The sequence below is a fragment of the Microcaecilia unicolor genome, chromosome 6, assembly GCF_901765095.1.
Source record: "Microcaecilia unicolor chromosome 6, aMicUni1.1, whole genome shotgun sequence".
In the NCBI taxonomy this organism is placed as follows: Eukaryota; Metazoa; Chordata; class Amphibia; order Gymnophiona; family Siphonopidae; genus Microcaecilia; species Microcaecilia unicolor.
Genome location: NC_044036.1, coordinates 7,247,984 through 7,268,830, shown reverse-complemented (window position 1 = coordinate 7,268,830; position 20,847 = coordinate 7,247,984). Strand labels below are relative to the sequence as shown.

General features: G+C 46.3%; 1 protein-coding gene across 1 annotated transcript in view; it reads right to left on the bottom strand.

Annotated features, from left to right (window-relative positions):
• PTCH2 (patched 2) overlaps positions 1-20,847 on the bottom strand; it is a 144,945-nt gene that overhangs the window by 83,452 nt on the left and 40,646 nt on the right. Inside the window, exons 3-6 of the mRNA XM_030207504.1 lie at positions 10,809-10,998; positions 9,890-9,959; positions 8,029-8,120; positions 3,476-3,671 (exon numbers count right to left, since the gene is read on the bottom strand). Of these exons, the coding sequence (XP_030063364.1) occupies positions 3,476-3,671; positions 8,029-8,120; positions 9,890-9,959; positions 10,809-10,998 (548 nt within the window). The remainder of the gene's footprint in view (positions 1-3,475; positions 3,672-8,028; positions 8,121-9,889; positions 9,960-10,808; positions 10,999-20,847) is intronic.

Below are 20,847 nucleotides of genomic sequence, written 5' to 3'. Positions count from 1 at the left end.
ACCAAGAATACTATAATGCCTCTGTAGCTCTCCATGGTGCAACCTCAACTTGAGTACTGCATTCAGTTCTGGTTGCCGTATCTCAAAAAAGATAGAGCAGAATTAGAAAAGGTTCAAAGCGAAGAACTTCCAAGATGGCGCTTTGAACGCACGCACCTGTAGTGGCTCCGAGTGTTTGTTGCAGACTGCTGTTTCTTCCGAGACCCACGATTCCTCGTTTTCAATGGGGAAGCGAAGGGGGAAGGTAAAGGAGGTCCCCTCGACTCCTGGACCATCGTCGGGTTTGAGACAATCTATTCTGCAATTTCCCACGGCGCTACCGGGTCCTCTCTGCACATCGACTCCCTCTGTAAACGCCGACGTATTGACGTCGATGGGAAGCGGAGACGGGGCTTCCTTGAGCCCCGTGGAACGCAGGGCTCCACCACAGCCGGGGAGTGAGTTATTTTCAGCAGCCCGAGCAGAAACGGACACCGGAGTGTTGAATCCGCAACTGTTAGAGGGGAGGACTGCTGTCAATCGGATTGGGACACAGGACCAGGCGTTTTCGGCCGATCTGGCCCTAAAGGTATTACCACAGCATACTGTGAATAAGTTATCACGTACTGAGTCCCCGTCCCACACCTCGGTACCAGCAGGTGGAATAATTAAACCCTTAAATGTGACGCTTGAGTCACTTTGGGATATGGTCTATGACACTCACTCCTCTATGCAAAAAATGTTGCAAGAAAATACTAATGATATTAAAACTCTTTCTGAAGCCGTTCTGATACAGGCACAAGTGACTGCGCAGCAGTCCTGTAAGATTGAAAGTTTGGACATTAAAATTCAAGAAATGGGGACTGTGGAATCCGCTATGGTTAAAGATAGTAATTTTCTATATAAACGGTTAGAATACCTGGAAAATCAAGCTCGTAGACTTAACCTTCGGTTCCTTAATTTCCCCAAATCTCCCTTAATTTCCCCAATGGACATGGTGAAAAAATATATGACGGATTTACTGGGAATGGATAAAGACTCATTGCCTCCTATAACTCGGGTTTATTATATCTGGAACACTAAGGGAACAAGGGGAGAATTTCCTATACGAGGGACGGAGGCAGAAATGAATCTTACTTCCTTCCTGGAAAGTTCTTTGGAAGTAATCACTCACAGGACGACTATGCTGGTCACTTTTGTGTTGGAACCAGACCGGAATGCAGTACTAAGGCTTTCCCTGAGACATTTAGATAGCTTGTTTATGGGTTCCAAGGTTAGGATTTTTCCAGATTTATCTAGGCCAACACAAATGAGACGCAGGGCCTTCTTGGAACTGCGACCCAGAGTTGAGACCATTAAAGCAAACTTTGTATTACGTTTTCCTTGTATTTGCAATGTAATGTTTGAAGGTAAACAGTTTCAATTTGTGGACCCTAAACAGCTTAAAGATTTCCTAGACGCTAGAGGTGATGTGAATGTTATATGCCCTCCCATACAACAGGCTGGAGTATAAACAGAGAGGTAGCAACTGCGTTATTGATTTAATACTTTTGTTTTAAAAATTTTTCCTATCTTGGAACCAATTTCTTTTTCTTATGTGGACAAAAAAAATGTTCTCATTGTTTCCTTATGTGTTAATTGAAATGTTTTTCTGTTTATGGATTTAAATGTGAATTGCATGGTCACATTGTATTGTGTATCATTGAAAATATAAATAAAAAAAAAAAAAAAAAAAAGAAAAGGTTCAAAGAAGAGCGACCAAAATGATAAAGGGGATGGAACTCATCTCGTATAAGGAAAGGCTAAAGAGGTTAGGGCTCTTCAGCTTGGAAAACAGACAGGTGAGGGGAGATATGATTGAGGTCTACAAAATCCTGAGTGGTGTAGAACAAGTAGAAGTGAATCGATTTTTTTACTTTTTCAAAAAATACAAAAACTAGGGGACACTCAAGGAAGTTACATGGAAATACTTTTAAAACAAATAGGAGGAAATATTTTTTCACGCAACGAACAGTTAAGATCTGGAACTCTTTACCAAAGGATGTAGTAACAGTGGTTATCGTATCTGGGTTTTAAAAAGGTTTGGATAATGTTACTGTCCAAGTCAGTGCCCAGTGCTACTGTCCAGTCCAAACACTGTCCAGTGTGACTGACCAGTATGACCTCACAATCAATTAAACCTCCTCCTCCTCCTCCTCCTCCCCAAGTACAAAACTTTACCACTAGACTCTCAATTCTTAGGCAAATCTTCTTTATTGCGATTCTCCCAATACACAAAGAGAATCCAATCTACAATTCAGCTACCTGTAAGAACTGTGCCTATTGCAACATGGAGTCTGTACCCAGCCACCTCAGAGGTAAGGAGAGGCCAGATCTCAGCACTGCTTTGAGGGAAAACTGTAAACTCACAGGGAGAAACAAAGGGAAAATGCCTTTTACAGCAACCTAAGGGAGAAGCCTCTAAGAGACTTGGGAAGGGACTTGCTCTAAGGAAACAGCCTAAAGGAGAGAGAGCTGGGGGAGAGAGAGAGAGAGCAAGAGAGGTAAAGAAAACCTTGATGGAACCACAGTGGAACCAAGAAAGGTCAGCTCTCAGAAAAGCTCAGACTGAGCCTTTCACACCTAGCCTGCCTGGGTGGGGGTGGGGGGCAAAGAAAGAGGGCTGGCCTTAGCTCAGAGCCAACAACCAACAGCAATGAGCTCACGAGGAGCCAATCACAGGACACTGCAATTGTAGACGGCGGGTGGGAAGCCCCAGTAAACAGTTCAGTCTATACAAATAATATTCCTATGAATTATACACAATAATGTCCTCAAGCACAGACAAGTTCCAGGAGGAAACGTCCATAGTCTATTATTTAGAGATGGACATGGGGGAAGCCACTGCTTGCTCTGGGATTGGTAGCATGGAATGTTGCTACTCTTTGAGATTCTGAATGGAATCTTGTTACTCTTTAGGATTCCAGAATCTTGCTATTCTTTGGGGTTCCACATGGAATGTTGCTACTCTTAAGATTCTGAATGGAATCTTGTTACTCTTTAGGATTCCGGAATCTTGCTATTCTTTGGGGTTCTACATGGAATGTTGCTACCCTTTGAGTTTCTGCATGGAATCTTGTTACTCTTTAGGATTCCAGAATCTTGCTATTCTTTGGAGTTCTACATGGAATGTTGCTACTATTTGGGTTTCTGCCAGGTACTTGTGACCTGGATTGGCCACTGTTGGAAGCAGGATACTGGGTTAGATGAACCATTGGTCTGATCCAATATGGCCATTCTTATGCTCTTATGTTCTCCCTCATTCCCATCTAGAGACTTCAGGGCTATCTTCCTCCTAATCATTAGCCTAAGTCATAAGGACGTTTCCCATGGTAAATCTTTTCAAGTTTCTGACCCCTCTTTAGTTACCGGCAGAGAATTGAACAGGTCGTCTTCTGTACTTTTACTAATTGGTTCCAACTATCACTAAATCCCTTTATCCAATCTGGATACCCACCTGTTTCCTCTGCTTGTTTGGGGCACTCTCCGGGCACTCGGGATCCCAGGGATCAAGGCACGGCCTCTCCATGTATGCCTGTCCAACCTGTGCCTTATCCAGCATCTCCCTGAACCCATCGAGCGAAGTGAACTGTCCCAGTTCCTCTATCAACTGCACTGGGTCCAAGTTGGTCCACTGGATATCAGGTCGGCCCCTGCAAAACAGTGAAAAAAGAAATGGTAAAGCCACGCTAGACACAGTAGGAAGGTCCACAGGAGGCCACGTCTGACACTCGGTAACATGAACCCAATAGCCAAACCACCCAGGAACTTACTTAAAAACATTTTTAAAACACTCAGAGTTAAACTTTTCCAGGAAGGAGAATAAGCAGAGCCTGGGGAGCCATGAATCCTGCTCATACCTCCCTCCCCCTCACTAACACCTCCACTGTGTACCTTACTAGTACCCCCTACCTCCACCTTGTACCCTACTAGTACCCTCCACCTCCATCATGTGCCCTACCCATACCCCCTTCACTTCACTGCGTATCTTGCTAATACCCTCTACCTCCATCTTGTACCCTTTTCATACCCCCTACCCACTCCACTGTGTATCCCTATCTCCACCATGTGCCCTGATGGTATCCTTCAGCACCCCTCAGAATCAGCTCCTCCTGCAGAGGGCTGGGCCTTTGCAGCTGGCAGTGAGCTGGCATATACAGCTGTATTTGAGATAGCTCTGGAACCAGAAGCTTGTCTCTAGAATCCAGATGTGAGGCAATCCTGGGTCAGGAAACAGGTGACTGGAAGTCCGATGCAGATGTGCAGTCATGCTAGGCCACACAGATCTTGTCACTGGAAGACAGGTGTGAGGCAGCTCTGAGCCAAGAAGCTTGTCACTGGAATCCAGATGTGCAGTTGTGCTAGGCCACAGATTTTGTTACCGGAAGGCAGGTGTGAGCCAGCTCTGGGCCTGAAAGCTAATGACTTGCTTTGAGTAATGGAGGTGTGAAAAGAATTTTACAGAGCTGACGATGGCCAGCGAAGAGCGTTCAGACGTCGTGCTGATCTTTCTCTGAAGCAGCCGTGCAAAACGCTGGCCATCGTCGGCTCGGCACATGAACCACAGAGAGTGGAGCACAGCACGCAACGCTGTCCAGAAACACCAACTAGAAAGATAAGTGTGGTGCTTATTTAATTGCTGTAAATATAGAATATTTTCTAAGAGACTAAAACCTAACCAGCAGGAATTGGAGCATATCACAAGGTTTTGTGGGCCAATGATGAAGGCAGGCTCTTTTGACCCATTTTAGCTTCAACAGATTCAATTCCCACTGCAGGCACAGGCAGCTCCTTGTGACTCTGGGCAAGTCACTTAACCCTCTATTGCCCCTGGTACAAAATAAGTACCTGAATATATGTAAACCGCTTTGAATGTAGTTGCAAAAACCTCAGAAAGGCAGTATATCAAGTCCCATTTCCCTTTCCCCCTTTCCCTTATGACATCACAATATCAGAAGTGAGCCAAGTATCGGGCAATCAAGCCATTGTGACATCACTGATGAGGTTGGCTCTTATTGGTGGAATGAGTGGAGGAGTAGCCTAGTGGTTAGTGCAGTGGACTTTGATCCTGGGGAACTGAGTTCAATTCCCACTGCAGCTCCTTGTGACTCTGGGCAAGTCACTTAACCCTCCATTGCCCCTGGTACAAAATAAGTACCTGAATATATGTAAACCGCTTTGAATGTAGTTGCAAAAACCTCAGAAAGGCGGTATATCAAGTCCCATTTCCCTTTCCCTATTTCAGATTCTAAATGGAATGTTGCTACTATCTAAGATTCTACATGGAATGTTGGCTACTGTTTGAGAATCTGTTGCTACTATATGAGATTCTACAGGGAATGTTGCTAGTGGAGGAGTAGCCTAGTGGTTAGTGCAGTGGACTTTGATCCTGGGGAACTGTATCGGGCAATCAAGCCATTGTGACATCACTGATGAGGTTGGCTCTTATTGGTGGAATGAGTTGAGGAGTAGCCTAGTGGTTAGTGCAGCAGACTCTGATTCTGGGGAACTGGGTTTGATTCCCACTGCAGCTCCTTGTGACTCTGGGCAAGTCACTTAACCCTCCATTGCCCCTGGTACAAAATAAGTACCTGAATATATGTAAACTGCTTTGAATGTAGTTGCAAAAACCTCAGAAAGGCAGTATATCAAGTCCCATTTCCCTTTCCCTATTTCAGATTCTAAATGGAATGTTGCTACTATCTAAGATTCTACATGGAATGTTGGCTACTGTTTGAGAATCTGTTGCTACTATATGAGATTCTACAGGGAATGTTGCTAGTGGAGGAGTAGCCTAGTGGTTAGTGCAGTGGACTTTGATCCTGGGGAACTGTATCGGGCAATCAAGCCATTGTGACATCACTGATGAGGTTGGCTCTTATTGGTGGAATGAGTTGAGGAGTAGCCTAGTGGTTAGTGCAGCAGACTCTGATTCTGGGGAACTGGGTTTGATTCCCACTGCAGCTCCTTGTGACTCTGGGCAAGTCACTTAACCCTCCATTGCCCCTGGTACAAAATAAGTACCTGAATATATGTAAACTGCTTTGAATGTAGTTGCAAAAACCTCAGAAAGGCAGTATATCAAGTCCCATTTCCCTTTCCTCCTTTCCCTAAATAAATAATTAAAGCTATTATTACATTGAAAACATGAAAAGTTCTGATGTTAAAAAGGTGCTGTCTTAGAAATGACAAACTTTCATTAGGACCAGCGTCCAAACAAATCACAACCAAGGCCAACTAAAAAATGTACCTGGATACAGTATAACTAAGTTTATAATAACCCATCCTCAGCTCTTGGTTTTCGACAACGTTCAAATCACCTGTCCTGGCAGACATCCTCTCTTGCTAGGTGAATGCGTTCCCCCATCGCTTCACCATTGGCAGAAGGGGGAAGAGGCTGGTGATGCCATGTATCCTTGCCCCCCTTCCCACTTCCCCACCACAGTCTTCTAAAGCTCCCGTGTCACCAAAGCAAAGCCTGCCCAGCAAATCCATTGTGTTTCTGTCCTGGAGCCTTGGAAGACTCTGATGCCCCTACAGGTCCTCATTCAGCGTTTGCGATCTTCACCAACTCATTGAGATCCCCAAAGACAGAAAGCAGGAGTCTGCGACCCTCCTGGCAAACAAGGGAAGGCTTTGCTTGTCTTGGTTGTGTCAGAGGGATATTCTCCTACAATTCAGTAAGCCTGGCTTTCACATTCCCACATACCGAGCAGCCTGACTGCTGCTTCCAGAGAGAAACTTTTATCTACCATTTCTTGCTTGAATTAATCAGCTCACCCCCTTTTGTTCTCTTTCTCCACTCTCAGCACTGCCCCCTGTGCACTGGAGCTGGGGAAAACCCCCTTGGACCAGCTGCTTGTCCCCCAGTCTCTCATAAACAGAAGAAAACCCAAGAGAATGAAGGAGAGAGACAACCTTGTAGAAAGAAATCCAACATGAAAAAAACCTTCTTTCTACAAGTAAAGATTGAATCCAGGAATCTGTGCAGAACCTGGGCTTTTCCTGCCTTTCCGGGTGTCTTGACTGACACACAATGACGGGCCGCACTTGCCGTGTCCTGACACCAGAACCAGAACCACTGCAAACCGTTACATAAATGTGCACATGGATTCACAGGAATACACGTGTACTGCACACAGTACACATGAACACATGCACTATGTTTACAAAAGCTTAGAAAGTACTTTGGCACGTTGATGAGTCGAACGTGTGTACGAGGATTTTCATTGTGTAAGTTCTCAGCACAAACACATTAGACCGCATTAAAAGGAAGCTAAATTTACATGCATAACCAGCACGCGGAGAAGTGCGTAACTTTATGCCATCATTTTGAAATGGATCAAGTTAAAAAAAGGTTTGGACAAGTTCCTGGAAGAAAAGTCCATAGTCTGTTATTGAGATGGACATGAGGGAAGCCACTGCTTGCCCTGGGATTGGTAGCATGGAATGTTGCCACTATTTGGGTTTCTGCCAGGTACTTGTGACCTGGATTGGCTACTGTTGGAAGCAGGGTACTGGGCTAGATGGACCATTGGTCTGATCCAGTTTGGCTATTCTTATGTTCTTATGGTGTCACACAGGTTGATCACTTCATCCAGGTCAACCAAACAAGCTGACCTGGTCTTAATTCTGCCCACAACTTGCAGCAATGTGTAGTTCTGAAAATCAGTCCTACAAACACTAGAAGCATGAGGGAAAACGAAGACTGGAGAAGACTGTCCAGCTGCCCACTGAAGGGACATCCCAGTGTGGTGCCCGGGACAGTCTGCATGGCAGCCCTAACTCCCTGCTCCAGTCCAAGTGAAATATGTAGACTGTCAACCCACACTATACCTGACAATAGTGCTACAGCCTGGAACACACCCATGAAGCATGGCTGCTTGGATGGGAGGGAAAGCAAAAAGCAAGGGGGTGAAGTACTAGAACACGTAACACTGATTGTGGCTCAGGAATCATGTAAATAGTGAGGCTGACAGTGAAAAAGTCCAGAGCTCAAGTGTTACTTACGGGAGGTAGGCAGAACCCCCTTGTAGCTGAGCCCCTTCCCAGAAACAGTCCAGGGGGCCGACGATCACACAAGGAAACAGCTTCTCAATCATCTGTCCAGAGAGAGGAGACACAAGCAGAACATAAGGATGATGGACAATGGACTTCTGCCTCAGCTACAGAGACTGCAGTGGGATTACACCACTGCACACTCAAGATGCTACACAGGCTAAAAACTTGAGACATCTATGTTATAACTCTGCTTATACACCTCACTCCTGCCCTGTTGCACCCCCGGCTATTCCAGTACTGAGAACCCTCACATACACACACACAACTGCCAGTGCACCTCATTCCTGCCCTGCAGCACTCCCTGCTATTCCAGCACCGAGACACCCACACACAACTGCTACTGCATCTCACTTCTGTCCTACAGCCTTCCGGATATTCCAGAACTGAGACCCCCCCCCCCCCCACCACCACCACACCTCTGCCAGTGCACGTCATTCCTTCCCTGCAGTACGCCCTGATATTCCAGTATTGAGACCCCTTCACAACAAATCCACAAAAGTACCTCATTCCTACCCCGCTGTACACCCCACCTACTGTTCAAGTACTGAACCCCCCACCACCACCAACAGCTCCTGAGGGCATCTGGGAGAGAGAAAATTTGTTGAAGAATGAAGAAAACATCCTGAAAGAAACGAGGGGAGAAGGCCAGGGAAAGAGATGTGGAAGTAAATGTCTTTTTGTGAAGTGTTTAAGCTACAAAACAGGTCTATACAGTTCTATATCAACTCTTCTATCTTTCTGAGCTACGAGGAGGCTGTTTAGAACTAAGAAATAAATATGAATGTGCCCGATACACTGAGCCCCCAACACTTCCTGGGCTTACCTGCATGCAAATTAAGTAATGCCTCATGCAGAACATCCTGGCACGTGCCCTCCACGTTACCTTGTGCATCCTGCTAAAACCAACAGATAAGTCTCCCATGGGCCAGGAGGTGCTAACTTTTTTACATACGTGTTTCATTTTAGTATCCAGTACTAACGGCCTTCGGAGCTAGTTAATACAAGGGATTTCATCTCCACCCCCTCCCAGGCTCCAAGGCCCTATGAAGGCCTCAACTTGCTATTCCCAGATCCAACCTTCTGAAACCCCCTGATCCATAACCATAACAAGAGAAAGGTTTGGCCGGCTTCCTAAAGGAAAAGTCCATAGACCATTATTAAATGGACTTGGGGAAAATCCACTGTTTATTTATGGGATAAGCAGCATAAAATGTTTTGTACTTTTTGGGGATCTTGCCAGGTATTTGTGACCTGGATTGGCCACTGTTGGAAACAGGATGCTGGGCTTGATGGACCTTTGGTCTGTCCCAGTGTGGCAATACTTATGTACTTGGGACTCTGAATGGAATCTTGCTACTTTTGGGAGTTCTACATGGAATGTTGCTACACTTTGAAATTCTGCATGGAATCTTGTTGTTCTTTAGAATTCTAGAATCTTGCTACTCTCTGGGGTTCTATGTGGAGTGTTGCTACTATTTGGGTTTCTGCCAGGTACTTGTGACCTGGATTGGCCACTGTTGGAAACAGGATGCTGGGCTTGATGGACCTTTGGTCTGTCCCAATATGGCAATACTTATGTAGGGATATTAGATCTCGAGACCAGTGTTCAGATGTGTCTTTCCCTAGACTTAGTACTGTCATGTACACACCTAACCCTACAGCCTTGGGGTGTCACTGTTCCCTTCACAATACCCCCTGCTGCTCTGGTCCTCAGACCCTCTCAACAGATCTGCTCTGTGCCCCAGATTGCACCGGCCAGTGTTAGCCGCTTCTTGTATTTCGCAGCTGGCGAGAACCGCAGGAGACTCACCCTCTCGATCATTCCATTCTCAATGATAGGAACTCCCGACTTGAAGCACAATTTATTCAAATCCCAAGACCTGCAGAGAGCAGAATGAGAAGGCAAAGAAAGGCACTTAATAATTCAACTGCTGCCAGCCCTTCCCTTTCTTCCGAAGCCAGAGCACCAACAGGAGGTGACTTCAAAAGCATCCGAACAGCAGCAGAGTGCAGGCCAAGGAAAGAGGTAAATGAGGCATTTCCCTGACACCCCCACCCATCAGACATCAGGGCCACCGAGAGACAGAGCCGGGCCTGGGGGAGGACTGCCGCTGCTGCTGCCCCCGAGACACCCCCCACCCTCGGACACCGCATAGCCAGGCCAGATTGGAGGGGCACATTTTGCCCCAACTCCACATACCTTGGCTGGCGGGGGTCCCCAAATTCTGTCAGCAGAAGTCTTCCCTCCAGCGCTCTTCTCCGCCGCATTGCCTGCCCAATGCGGTTGATTCTCCTCACGTCGCGCATGCTCAGTTTCATCATGCACCGTGCACGTGCGACATGAACGAAAGCAGGGCAGGCAATGCGGCAAACAGTGCTGGAGGGAAGGCCTTCTGCTGGCGGAGCTTGGGGACCCCGCCAGCCAAACCAGGGGCCCTGAATCCAACTCCAAGGGGGGCCCGGCACCGGGTTCCGTCTCTCTCCTGCTCCCGACAGGACCTGGGTGATCGCAGAAGAGAGACGGACCCTGGCGCCGGGGCCCCACTTGGAGGTCAGAACCAGGGGAAGTTCCCCCCCGCCCCCCCTCACACACACTTTTCCATCAGACATTATGGTCAGAATTTTCCACCTTATCTCAGCAGAGAAACTGGGCTCTCCCCCCCCCCCCCCCCCCAGAGGGTTTGTGGAAAAGGATGCCTCCCTGGGTGAGAGGTGATGCAGTGGCTTACTTTCCATAGAGTAACACCTGCACCCTGCTGGCAGCGAGGGCAGCTCTCAAGTGCAGTAGAAGCCCCTCCAGGCTCAGGATGTTCTCGCCTTCCTCTTTTGGCGTCTGAATCAGCATCTGTGAGGTGTACACGGCTTCTTCGCCCAATTTCTCCTTTGTATATCTTAGCTCGTGGCTGACCCGACTGCCCGCTGAATGGAAGAGAAGAGACAGAGCGTTAGTACAGCCTGTACTAGCAGAGCTGCCGACCAAGGCGGTCTCAACCCTGTCCCACCCACTCCACTTTCTGGTTCCACCCCTTGGCATACCTCAGGTTCTGCAGCTGTGGTACCAACAAGCTGCCTCCCCCCTCTGGCAGCAAGAGACGCCTTAATAAGACGTCATCTCCTGCTGCCAAGGGGGGATGGGGGGCTGCAAAGCAAGAGTTCTTGGCTCCACAGCAGAAGTGCGGGAGATGAGCTACGAAAGCAGGAGACTTGGGAGGTCTGGATGGACCGTACAGGTCTTTATCTGCCGTCACTTACCATGCTACAGAGTACGGAGACAGAAGAGGCAGAACTTGGGGGATTAAGTGGTACTCTAAGTTGCTATTTAACAGTGTGCATCTGACTGCTGTTTGGTATCAATGGACTTTACTATCGTTTTGTGGTTCTATTTCGGACTAATTTTATTATATATTTATATTTATACATTTGACTATTGTAAACCGCTTTGAAGGCAGCAACCTTCAAGAAAAATACCGAGCAGCTTTTAAACTAGAACCTGGGAGTCACTGAGGAGCACAAGGTATTTTCAAAAGATATTGGCAACATCTACAATTCATGATCCCTATTAAAAACCATGATCAGGATTTATCTGTACAAATGAAAAATATTTTTGACAGAATTGTTGAGTGGATGAAACAGGCAAAAATATCTCTACATGTTGCAAACTCTGAAATAATGTATGTAGGTAGGACCCTTGACTCATCTCTAGCAAAAATGTTTCAATATCAAGGTGAAAAAGTCTAGGAGTTTTCCTAGACACAAATTTAACAAGGCCATGTGATTTCGACTGCTTTCTTTCAACTTCATGTGTTGAGCAATTTGAAAGGTATGGTCACACCATATGACTTTCGGACGATTGTACAGAGCTTGGTACTTACAAAAATCGATTAACTCTGTATTTCTGGGTATACCATCATCCCGAATCCAAGCTCTACAGGTCATCCAAAATGCAGCTGCATGACTGATCACTGAAATATCAAACTCTGAACACATCACTCCAACATTTTTAAAAAACTACACTGGCATCCTGTAATGTACAGAGTTCAAGTCAAGACTCTCGTACTGACACATCAACATATATTTGGGACAGTCCCAGCCTACTTTGGAAATACCCTGCAATCATATAAACCGAATCGAGCTCTGAGATCCGAGACGTCACATCAGCTCTGTTTACCGCCCATGAGACAAAACTATATTCCTTCTCTATCGCTGCCCATCCTTGTGGAACGCTCTACCTGGATATCTGAGATCATGCAAAGATACTGGACAACTCAAGCGGTTGCTAAAAACGCATCTGTTTGTAAAGGCTTTTTCAGGACCTATCTGTACGACTCTTTTCAATTATTTTTATTTTATTTCTCTCTTCATTTCAGTTTACTGACCATGTTCCTTCGTCATATGATGGCAACTGCTACCGATCTAAATCTATGTATTTGAATATTGTTTAAGATTATGTATGTGACCATTGTTACCCGTCTTGGATAAAGGCGGGATATAACTGTAGTAAATAAAGAACAATGCAAAAGTTAGACTATCTCAATAGAGAGGTTGTGTTTTTTTCTAAGGTGCAGGGCTGTCCTCACCAGGGAACCCATTGCCCACCTAGCCTATGAAAAGGCAGCCCTGCAACCAATACACAGGTATCTGGTACTCCAAGACTCCTCTTACATGGAAAAGAGAACATGTAGGACTTCGCCGAATATGTGGCCCAAGTCACAGAACACGAACAGACCTTAGAAATAAAAATATGCAGACAAAAACAGAGCAACACCAGAACAGAAATCGAAAGATATCAGAGATGCTGCACATTCCCAACTGAAATGCCTACTTCGCTTTCTTTCTTGTCTGGCAATTATGATTCTTAAGATCCTGCTCCCCAAAGACAGTGTGCAAACCAGAGGGATGGGCTTCATGGCATCTTCTGCCAACTGATCAGTATCAGTGGTGGCTTTAGGGAATGACAAACCTCAACACATTATAGTACCCCACAATTCAGAACTGAGTAAAGATTCTGCAAAGAAGAGCCCTCTGTCCTCCCTCCCTTTAATACCAAGCATTGTCAGCTAATTGCCCCAGAGAACATTAACATAAGTCATAAGTATTTATTTATTTAGATTTTGCTCACACCTTTTTCAGTAGTAGCTCAAGGTGAGTTACATTCAGGTACTCTGGATATTTCTCTGTCCCAGGAGGGCTCACGATCTAAGTTTGTACCTGAGGCAATGGAGGGTTAAGTGACTTGCCCAAGATCACAAGGAGCAGCAGTGGGATTTGAACCGGCCACCTCTGGATTGCAAGACTGGTGCTCTAACCACTAGGCCACTCCTCCACCCCAAGGACTCTTGTTACTCTTTGGGGGGTTCTACATGGAATGTTGCTACACTTTGAAATTCTGCCTGGAATCTTGTTATTCTTTAGAATTCTAGAATCTTTATTTATTTAGATTTTGCTCATACCTTCTTCAGTAGTAGCTCAAGGGGAGTTACATTCAGGTACTCTGGATATTTCTCTGTCCCAGGAGGGCTCACAATCTAAGTTTGTACCTGAGGCAATGGAGGGTTAAGTGACTTGCCCAAGATCACAAGGAGCAGCAGTGGGATTTGAACCGGCCACCTCTGGATTGTAAAACCAGTGCTCTAACCACTAGGCCACTCCTCTAAGTATCTGGCAAAATCCCAAAGAGTAAAACAGATTTTATGCTGCTTATCTTAGACATAAACAGTGGATTTTCCGAAGTCCATCTTAATAATGGCTTATGGACTTTTCTTTTAGGAAATTATCCAAACCATTTTTTAAAACCTGCTAAACTAATTGCTTTTGCCACATTCTCTGGTAACGAATTCCTGAGTTTAATTACATGGTCACTGAAAAAAAAATATTTTCTCCAATTCATTTTAAATTTACTCTTGATTTTTTTCCATTTTTCTTTTCCTACTCATTCTGTTCTTTCACATGTTCTTTTCATCACACACTACTCACCCCCCTTCCTTCATCTGTCTTTTCATTTCTATTTGTACTATTCTCTTTCCCATTTCTCTGCTATTGACCAGTCCATCATCCCCATTTCTTCCTGCCATCTGCTAATCTTTTCCCCTGCTTTCTTTTCCCTCATCCCTTTCTTCTTCACCTCCCTCAGAGACACCAGTTCCAGGATGGAGATTTTTGGTCAGTTCTTGTTTTGAACTCAGATCCCAAAGCATTGTGGGAGTTGTAGTGCAGATCCCACAATGTACCAGGGTGGGAGGGTCAGAAATCCAGGACTTGGCATCTGTGCTCCCTTTTTCCCTCCTTCATCCATTTATCCTCCACCCCTCCCCTCCCATCCCCCCTCCCTTACCCAATTCTCTCCACACCCCACCCCCCCTCATCTCTCCGAAACTCTCCTGACCAGTGTTGCCAGGTGGGCGGTTTTACCGCCCAATTGGGCAGTTTTCCGCGACCCGCCGCGGGAAATTTTTGCCCGCGGTGGGTTGCGTTTTTTTGGGCTGCTTTTTGGGCTTCAGGGCGGTTTTTTGTGCGGCTTTTTCGGCCGCGGGGGGCGGGGTTAGTGACGTTTTGGGCGGGGTTAGTGACGTAGGAGGCGGGGCCGATGACGTGGGAGGCGGGACCGATGACGTGGGAGGCGGGGCCGGTGACGGGGGAGGCGGGCCGGTGACGGCAGGGGCGGGGTTGATGACGGCAGGGGCGGGGGTGATGACACGGGGGTGGGGGTGTCAGGGGCGGGGTTTGAGTTTGGCCGGGTTTTGGGCGGTTTTTGTGCTGGATTGGGTGGGAAAAAAATTTTCCACCTGGCAACACTGCTCCTGACCAAACAAGAGGCAGCAGAAGTAATGGTGCCCGTCTCTGCAACCTACTCACACAGAATTTAGTTTTGAGAGCAGAACTACCATACAGGCATATCTCCCCCCCCCCCCCCAGGGCTTTTCACCTCAATTCACACCTTCCTTCCCACTCAAGAACAACCCTGGAGGAGTAGCCTAATGGTTAGTACAGTGAGTTGAGAACCTGGGGAACTGAGTTTGATTTCCACTGAAGCTCCTTGTGACCCTGGACAAGTCAGTGAACCCTCCATTGACCAGATACAAAAACTTCAGTTGTGAGTCCACTAGGGATAGAGGGGCCGATATTCAGAGCGCGACAGGGAGCCTGGCCAACTCTTGTGGTCGGCTGCAAACCCAGAAATTCAAGGCCAGGGGCCATCTGCAGTGCCTGGCATTGAAATTCCAGGGTTTTTTGGCTGCTGAAGCCGATATTCACTGGCTGACCTCCTAAGTTATAGCGGCAAAAGACAGACCTGCTATTTACGTGGGTCTGTCTGGTCACTAAACTTAGCCGGTCAGCCAATGAATACGGGCACTAACCGGCTATGCCGCACGACATAGTCAGTGACCGAGCTAATTACTTAGCGCTAATATTCAGAAGGGGTGGGAGCACTTCCTGTCTGATTCGTGTTAGAAGAGTGGGGGTGGGAGCACGTCCTGTGTGACTCCTCTGACCCTGGAATGCCTTCGCACAGCATGTGTACAAGTACATGCTGTTTATTACATACTAGTACATATATGTGCTTAAACACACAGAAACATTTTTTTAATCTTATTAAGTATAATAGTAAATATGAAAATATAGAGTGAATTCAGGTATAAATTTGATTTTCTAATTTCTGTTGCCCTTAAACATTGTTAATCAGTGGAAGGATAACTCACTTCTTCCTTTTCATATGTGCTGGAACTGGGTTATGTTATATAAGAACTATGAAAATAAAGTTGTCGCACCCTCCAGAAATCTCATAAGTTGTTAAAATGGAAAACTTCAGATAATTATTTATCTAGCAATTAACTCGCAGAGCTCAGCACTAAATTAACTGAGGTTATTTAAACAAACAATTTTATAGAAAGCCTTTCTGTGTGTTAATCTGGGAAATGATCATCTAATTACCCCCAACATGCATCTCTGTCAGACCAACAACATTATCTACCTCCGAATCTGAAAGGATGCAGACAGAAAGACAGAGACACTGGCTAGATGCTGAGGGCTGGGGGCGGCAAGTGAGAGAGTAAAGTTTTTGTCATTAGTTTTCATTTGGAACAGAGCAACATGATCCAGACTTCAAAGGCCAGTGAGAAAGGGTTAAATTCCAGCTCTCTAATTACCCAGGGACTGACAGGAGAAGACAGGGAGACTCCACTGATTGCACTTCAAAGAGGAAAAGGAGTGAGAAAGGCTGGGGAGGCAGAGGAACACCCAGTCTCATTCCAGAGTCCTCAGTGAAGGTCACCCAGCAGGCTGGCCTGGGGACCAGGGACAGGGACTCACTGCAGGCGCCTCAGGCTGAAAAGGTCAACAGTAGGGCTGGCCCTGCTTCACTCACCCTCACAGCCGCCCATGTTTACTTTGCTGTTATACAGGCAAGAAAGCGCTTTCACTCACTCTCTCAAGGTCACCCATATGAACCTAACCTCAGTTACTCTCAAGGTCACCCTTCCCAGGATGGAGAGAAATTGTCAGCAGTGTCCCCGAGTGTGACCCTGCACAAGATCTCTGGTGGATTCTGATACAGCCCCTTCTCTCCTGCTCTGACTTGGAACCAGTTGGAACCAGGCTGCGATTTGGCGCCATGAGCATTCCTTAGTCTTATGCAGGGATTTTTTTTCCTATCTCATATTCCATATCTCCTCCCTCCTCCCCCCCCCCCGTTCAGTCATTGCAGCTACCATACTGACCACTGATTATTACCCCCTGGCTCTTAAATCCAATATATGTACATTTCATGCATATTCATAACGGATATTGTAATACCCCCACTAGCTTGACCAGTCTGAGACCCACTGCTATAATGCAGCTGGACACCAGTAAATACCTGGAAAAATATACAGCTGGCATGAAAAGTTGTCCCTCCCCCCCCCCCCCCCCCCCCCCCCCCACCCCCAATTCCTTCCTCTGCAGCCCTTCAAGCAGTTATGTTTGCAAAAGCACTAGAAATGACATCACACATTCTGTTAAATGACTAGTCCATGCTGGCTGTGCAATGACATCATGATGTCACCTGTCAAAACCTGCTCTCAGGGGAACAGAAAGGAGAGGTGATTTAAAAAAATTCAGAGAAACTAACCTTGTTTTCCTAGGGATGGCATGAGGATAACTCACTACCCTAGGGATGGCATGAGGATAACTCACTACCCTGGTACAATTAGTGACATGAAGCTACATACATTTATTTGGATTTTTGCTCACACTTTTTTCAGTAGTAGCTCAAGGTGCGTTACATTCAGGTACTCTGGATATTTCTCTGACCCAGGAGGGCTCACAATCTCAGTTTGTACCTGAGGCAATGGAGGGTTAAGTGACTTGCCCAAGATCACAAGGAGCAGCAGTGGGATTTGAACCGGCTGCCTCTGGATTGCAAGACTGGTGCTCTGACCACTAGGCCACTCCTCCAGTCCCAATCTGCCATCATACAGGATGATCCACTTCTAGCGATAAATCTGGATTAGGGGTCCCCCTACCTTTTGTGTTCCCCTTGTTATTCTATTGACATTGTAGTTCTACCCCCTCCCTCTTTATGTTTCTAGTTTAATTTCCCCATCTCCCTGTTTCACTTTCCTTCTTGCTTTCGGTACTTTTTCAGAATGTAGGTCGCCTAGGTGTATCCGTGATAGGTGGGGAGTAAACCCTAATAAAACTTGAAACGAACTTGAAGTCCCAAGAGCTCTGGACTTTCTTTAAACACTTAAAAACATAAGAGTAGCCATACTGGGTCAGACCAATGGTCTATTTGCCCAGTATCCTGTTTCCAACAGTGGCCAAGCCAGGTCACAAGTATCCGGCAGAAACCCAAATAGTAGCAACATTCCATGCTACCAATCCCAGGGCAAGCAGTGGCTTCCCCCATGTCTACCTCAATAACAGACTTTAACTCCAGGAACTTGTCCAAAAGTTTTTAAAACCCAGATACAATGTTACTACATTCTCCGGCAAAGAGTTCCAGAGTGTAACTATTCGTTGAGTGAAAAAAATATTTCCTCCTGTTTGTTTTAAAAGTATTTTCATGTAATGTCCTTGACTGTCCCCTGGTCTTTGTACTTTTGGAACAAGTAAAAAATCGATTCACTTCTACTCGTTTTACAGCATTCAGGATTTTGTAGACCTCAATCATATTCCCCCTCAGCTGTCTCTTTTCCACGCTGAAAAGCCCTAACCTCTTTAGCCTTTCCTCATATGAGAGGAACCTCCACCGCTAACTCCAGACTCCGTTCCTTTTATCTTGCTGCACCATATGCCTGGTATAGACTTCCTGAGCCGGTACGTCAAGCTCCATCTCTGGCCATCTTCAAATCTAAGCTAAAAGCCCACCTTTTTGATGCTGCTTTTAACTCCCAACCCTTATTCACTTTGTTCAGAACCCTTATTTTATCATCCTCACTTTAATATTCCCTTATCTCTTGTTTGTCCTGTTTGTCTGTCCTAATTAGATTGTAAGCTCTGTCGAGCAGGGACTGTCTCTTCATGTTCAAGTGTACAGCGCTGCGTACGTCTAGTAGCGCTTTAGAAATGATAAGTAGTAGTAGTAGTCTTTGGGATTCCGGAATCTTGATACTCATTGGGATTCTGCACAGAATCTTGCTACTCTTTGGGATTCCGGAATCTTGCTACCCTTTGTCCTTATCCCTTATTTGTCCTGTTTGCAGTGCTTTTTTTGTAGAAAAAAAGGTGCCGGTACTCATTATGGGCGGGGTCACCACATATGGCTCCACCCCTGATAGCCACACCCACATTAACCACACCCCCTATACCAGCCATGGCGCATATAAACAGACATCATTGAAAATATTATAGTACTATAGGAGAAAAAAATAACGTGATTTTTTTTCATTATAAATAATCTCTGTAAGCTCTTACAGCTCCAGTATACCCAGTGCAAAATAAGACAGCCAATGTAAATTCTCAAATTGGACATAATTACAAACACTAAAATGAAAATAAAATTATTTTTTTCTACCTTTGTTGTCTGGTGACTGTTTTTCTTTCCATATTGGTCCCAGTCTGTGATTCTGCTTTCTTTTCTTTTCGCTTAACTCTTCTGTGCCATTTGTCATTTTTGTCTCCTTTTTCTTTGCTTTCTTCAATATTTTTCAGGCTCTCTCTCTGTCCAGATTTAATTCATTCTTACTATCCATTCTTTAATGTCCTTCATCTACCTGTGGCTTTTCATCTTTTCCTCACCCTTGTTCTCCCCATGCCCCTTCCTCTTATTCTCCAGTCTTTCTCTATTCCCCTTTTCCATCCAGCAGCTCTGCTTTCTCTCCCCATCCTTCCAGTGTCTCCCCTATTTCTTTCTGCATTCTTCCATCCAGCATCTTCCCTCTCTCTCTCCCCATCCTTCCATCTGTTTTCCCCCTCTCTCTCCCCATCCTTCCATCTGTTTTCCCCCTCTCTCTCCCCATCCTTCCATCTGTTTTTCCCTCTCTCCCCAATCCTTCCCTCTGTTGTTTTCCCTTTCTCTCTCTCCCCAATCCATCCCTGTTTTCCCTCTCTCTCTATCCCCATCCTTCCATCTGTTTTCCCCTCTCTCCCCAATCCTTCCATCTGTTTTTCCCTCTCTCTCCCCATCCTTCCATCTGTTTTTCCCTCTCTCTCTCCCCAATCCTTCCCTGTTTTCCCTCTTTCTCTCTCTCCCCAATCCTTCCCTCTGTTGGTTTCCCTCTTTCTCTCTCTCCCCAATCCATCCCTGTTTTCCCTCTCTCTCTATCCCCATCCTTCCATCTGTTTTCCCCTCTCTCCCCAATCCTTCCATCTGTTTTTCCCTCTCTCTCCCCATCCTTCCATCTGTTTTTCCCTCTCTCTCTCCCCAATCCTTCCCTGTTTTCCCTCTTTCTCTCTCTCCCCAATCCTTCCCTCTGTTGGTTTCCCTCTTTCTCTCTCTCCCCAATCCATCCCTGTTTTCCCTCTCTCTCTATCCCCATCCTTCCATCTGTTTTCCCCTCTCTCCCCAATCCTTCCATCTGTTTTTCCCTCTCTCTCCCCATCCTTCCATCTGTTTTTCCCTCTCTCTCTCCCCAATCCTTCCCTGTTTTCCCTCTTTCTCTCTCTCCCCAATCCTTCCCTCTGTTGGTTTCCCTCTTTCTCTCTCTCCCCAATCCTTCCATCTGTTTTTCCCTCTCTCTCTCTCTCCCCAATCCTTCCATCTGTTTTTCCCTCTCTCTCCCCATCCTTCCATCTGTTTTTCCCTCTCTCTCTCTCTCCCCAATCCTTCCATCTGTTTTTCCCTCTCTCTCCCCATCCTTCCATCTGTTTTTCCCTCTCTCTCTCTCTCCCCATCCTTCCATCTGTTTTTCCCTCTCTCTCCCCAATCCTTCCCTGTTGGTTTCCCTCTTTCTCTCTCTCCCCAATCCTTCCCTCTGTTGGATTCCCTCTCCCTGCCAAGTTTGGCGCGAACGGCGCGAAGACGCGACGCACGCGGCACCAGCCCCTATTTCCGGCCGCTGCTGCTTCTCCTGTTGTTGAGCAGCAGCGGCCGCTACACAAAGAAAAAGAAGATTAAAAAAATTGAAACCTGGCTGAAACGCGGCACCCCGGCACTGTAGACAGCCATTAGGCATTGGCTGTTGCCCCGCAACCGCTCCTCCTCTTGCCTCTACGTCACTGCCCCTGGAGGAAAACCCCGGAGGAGCGCAGTGACGTAGAGGCAAGAGGAGGAGCGGCTGCGGGGCAACAGCCAATGCCTAATGGCTGTCTACAGTGCTGGGGTGCCGCGTTTCAGCCAGGTTTGAAGTTTTT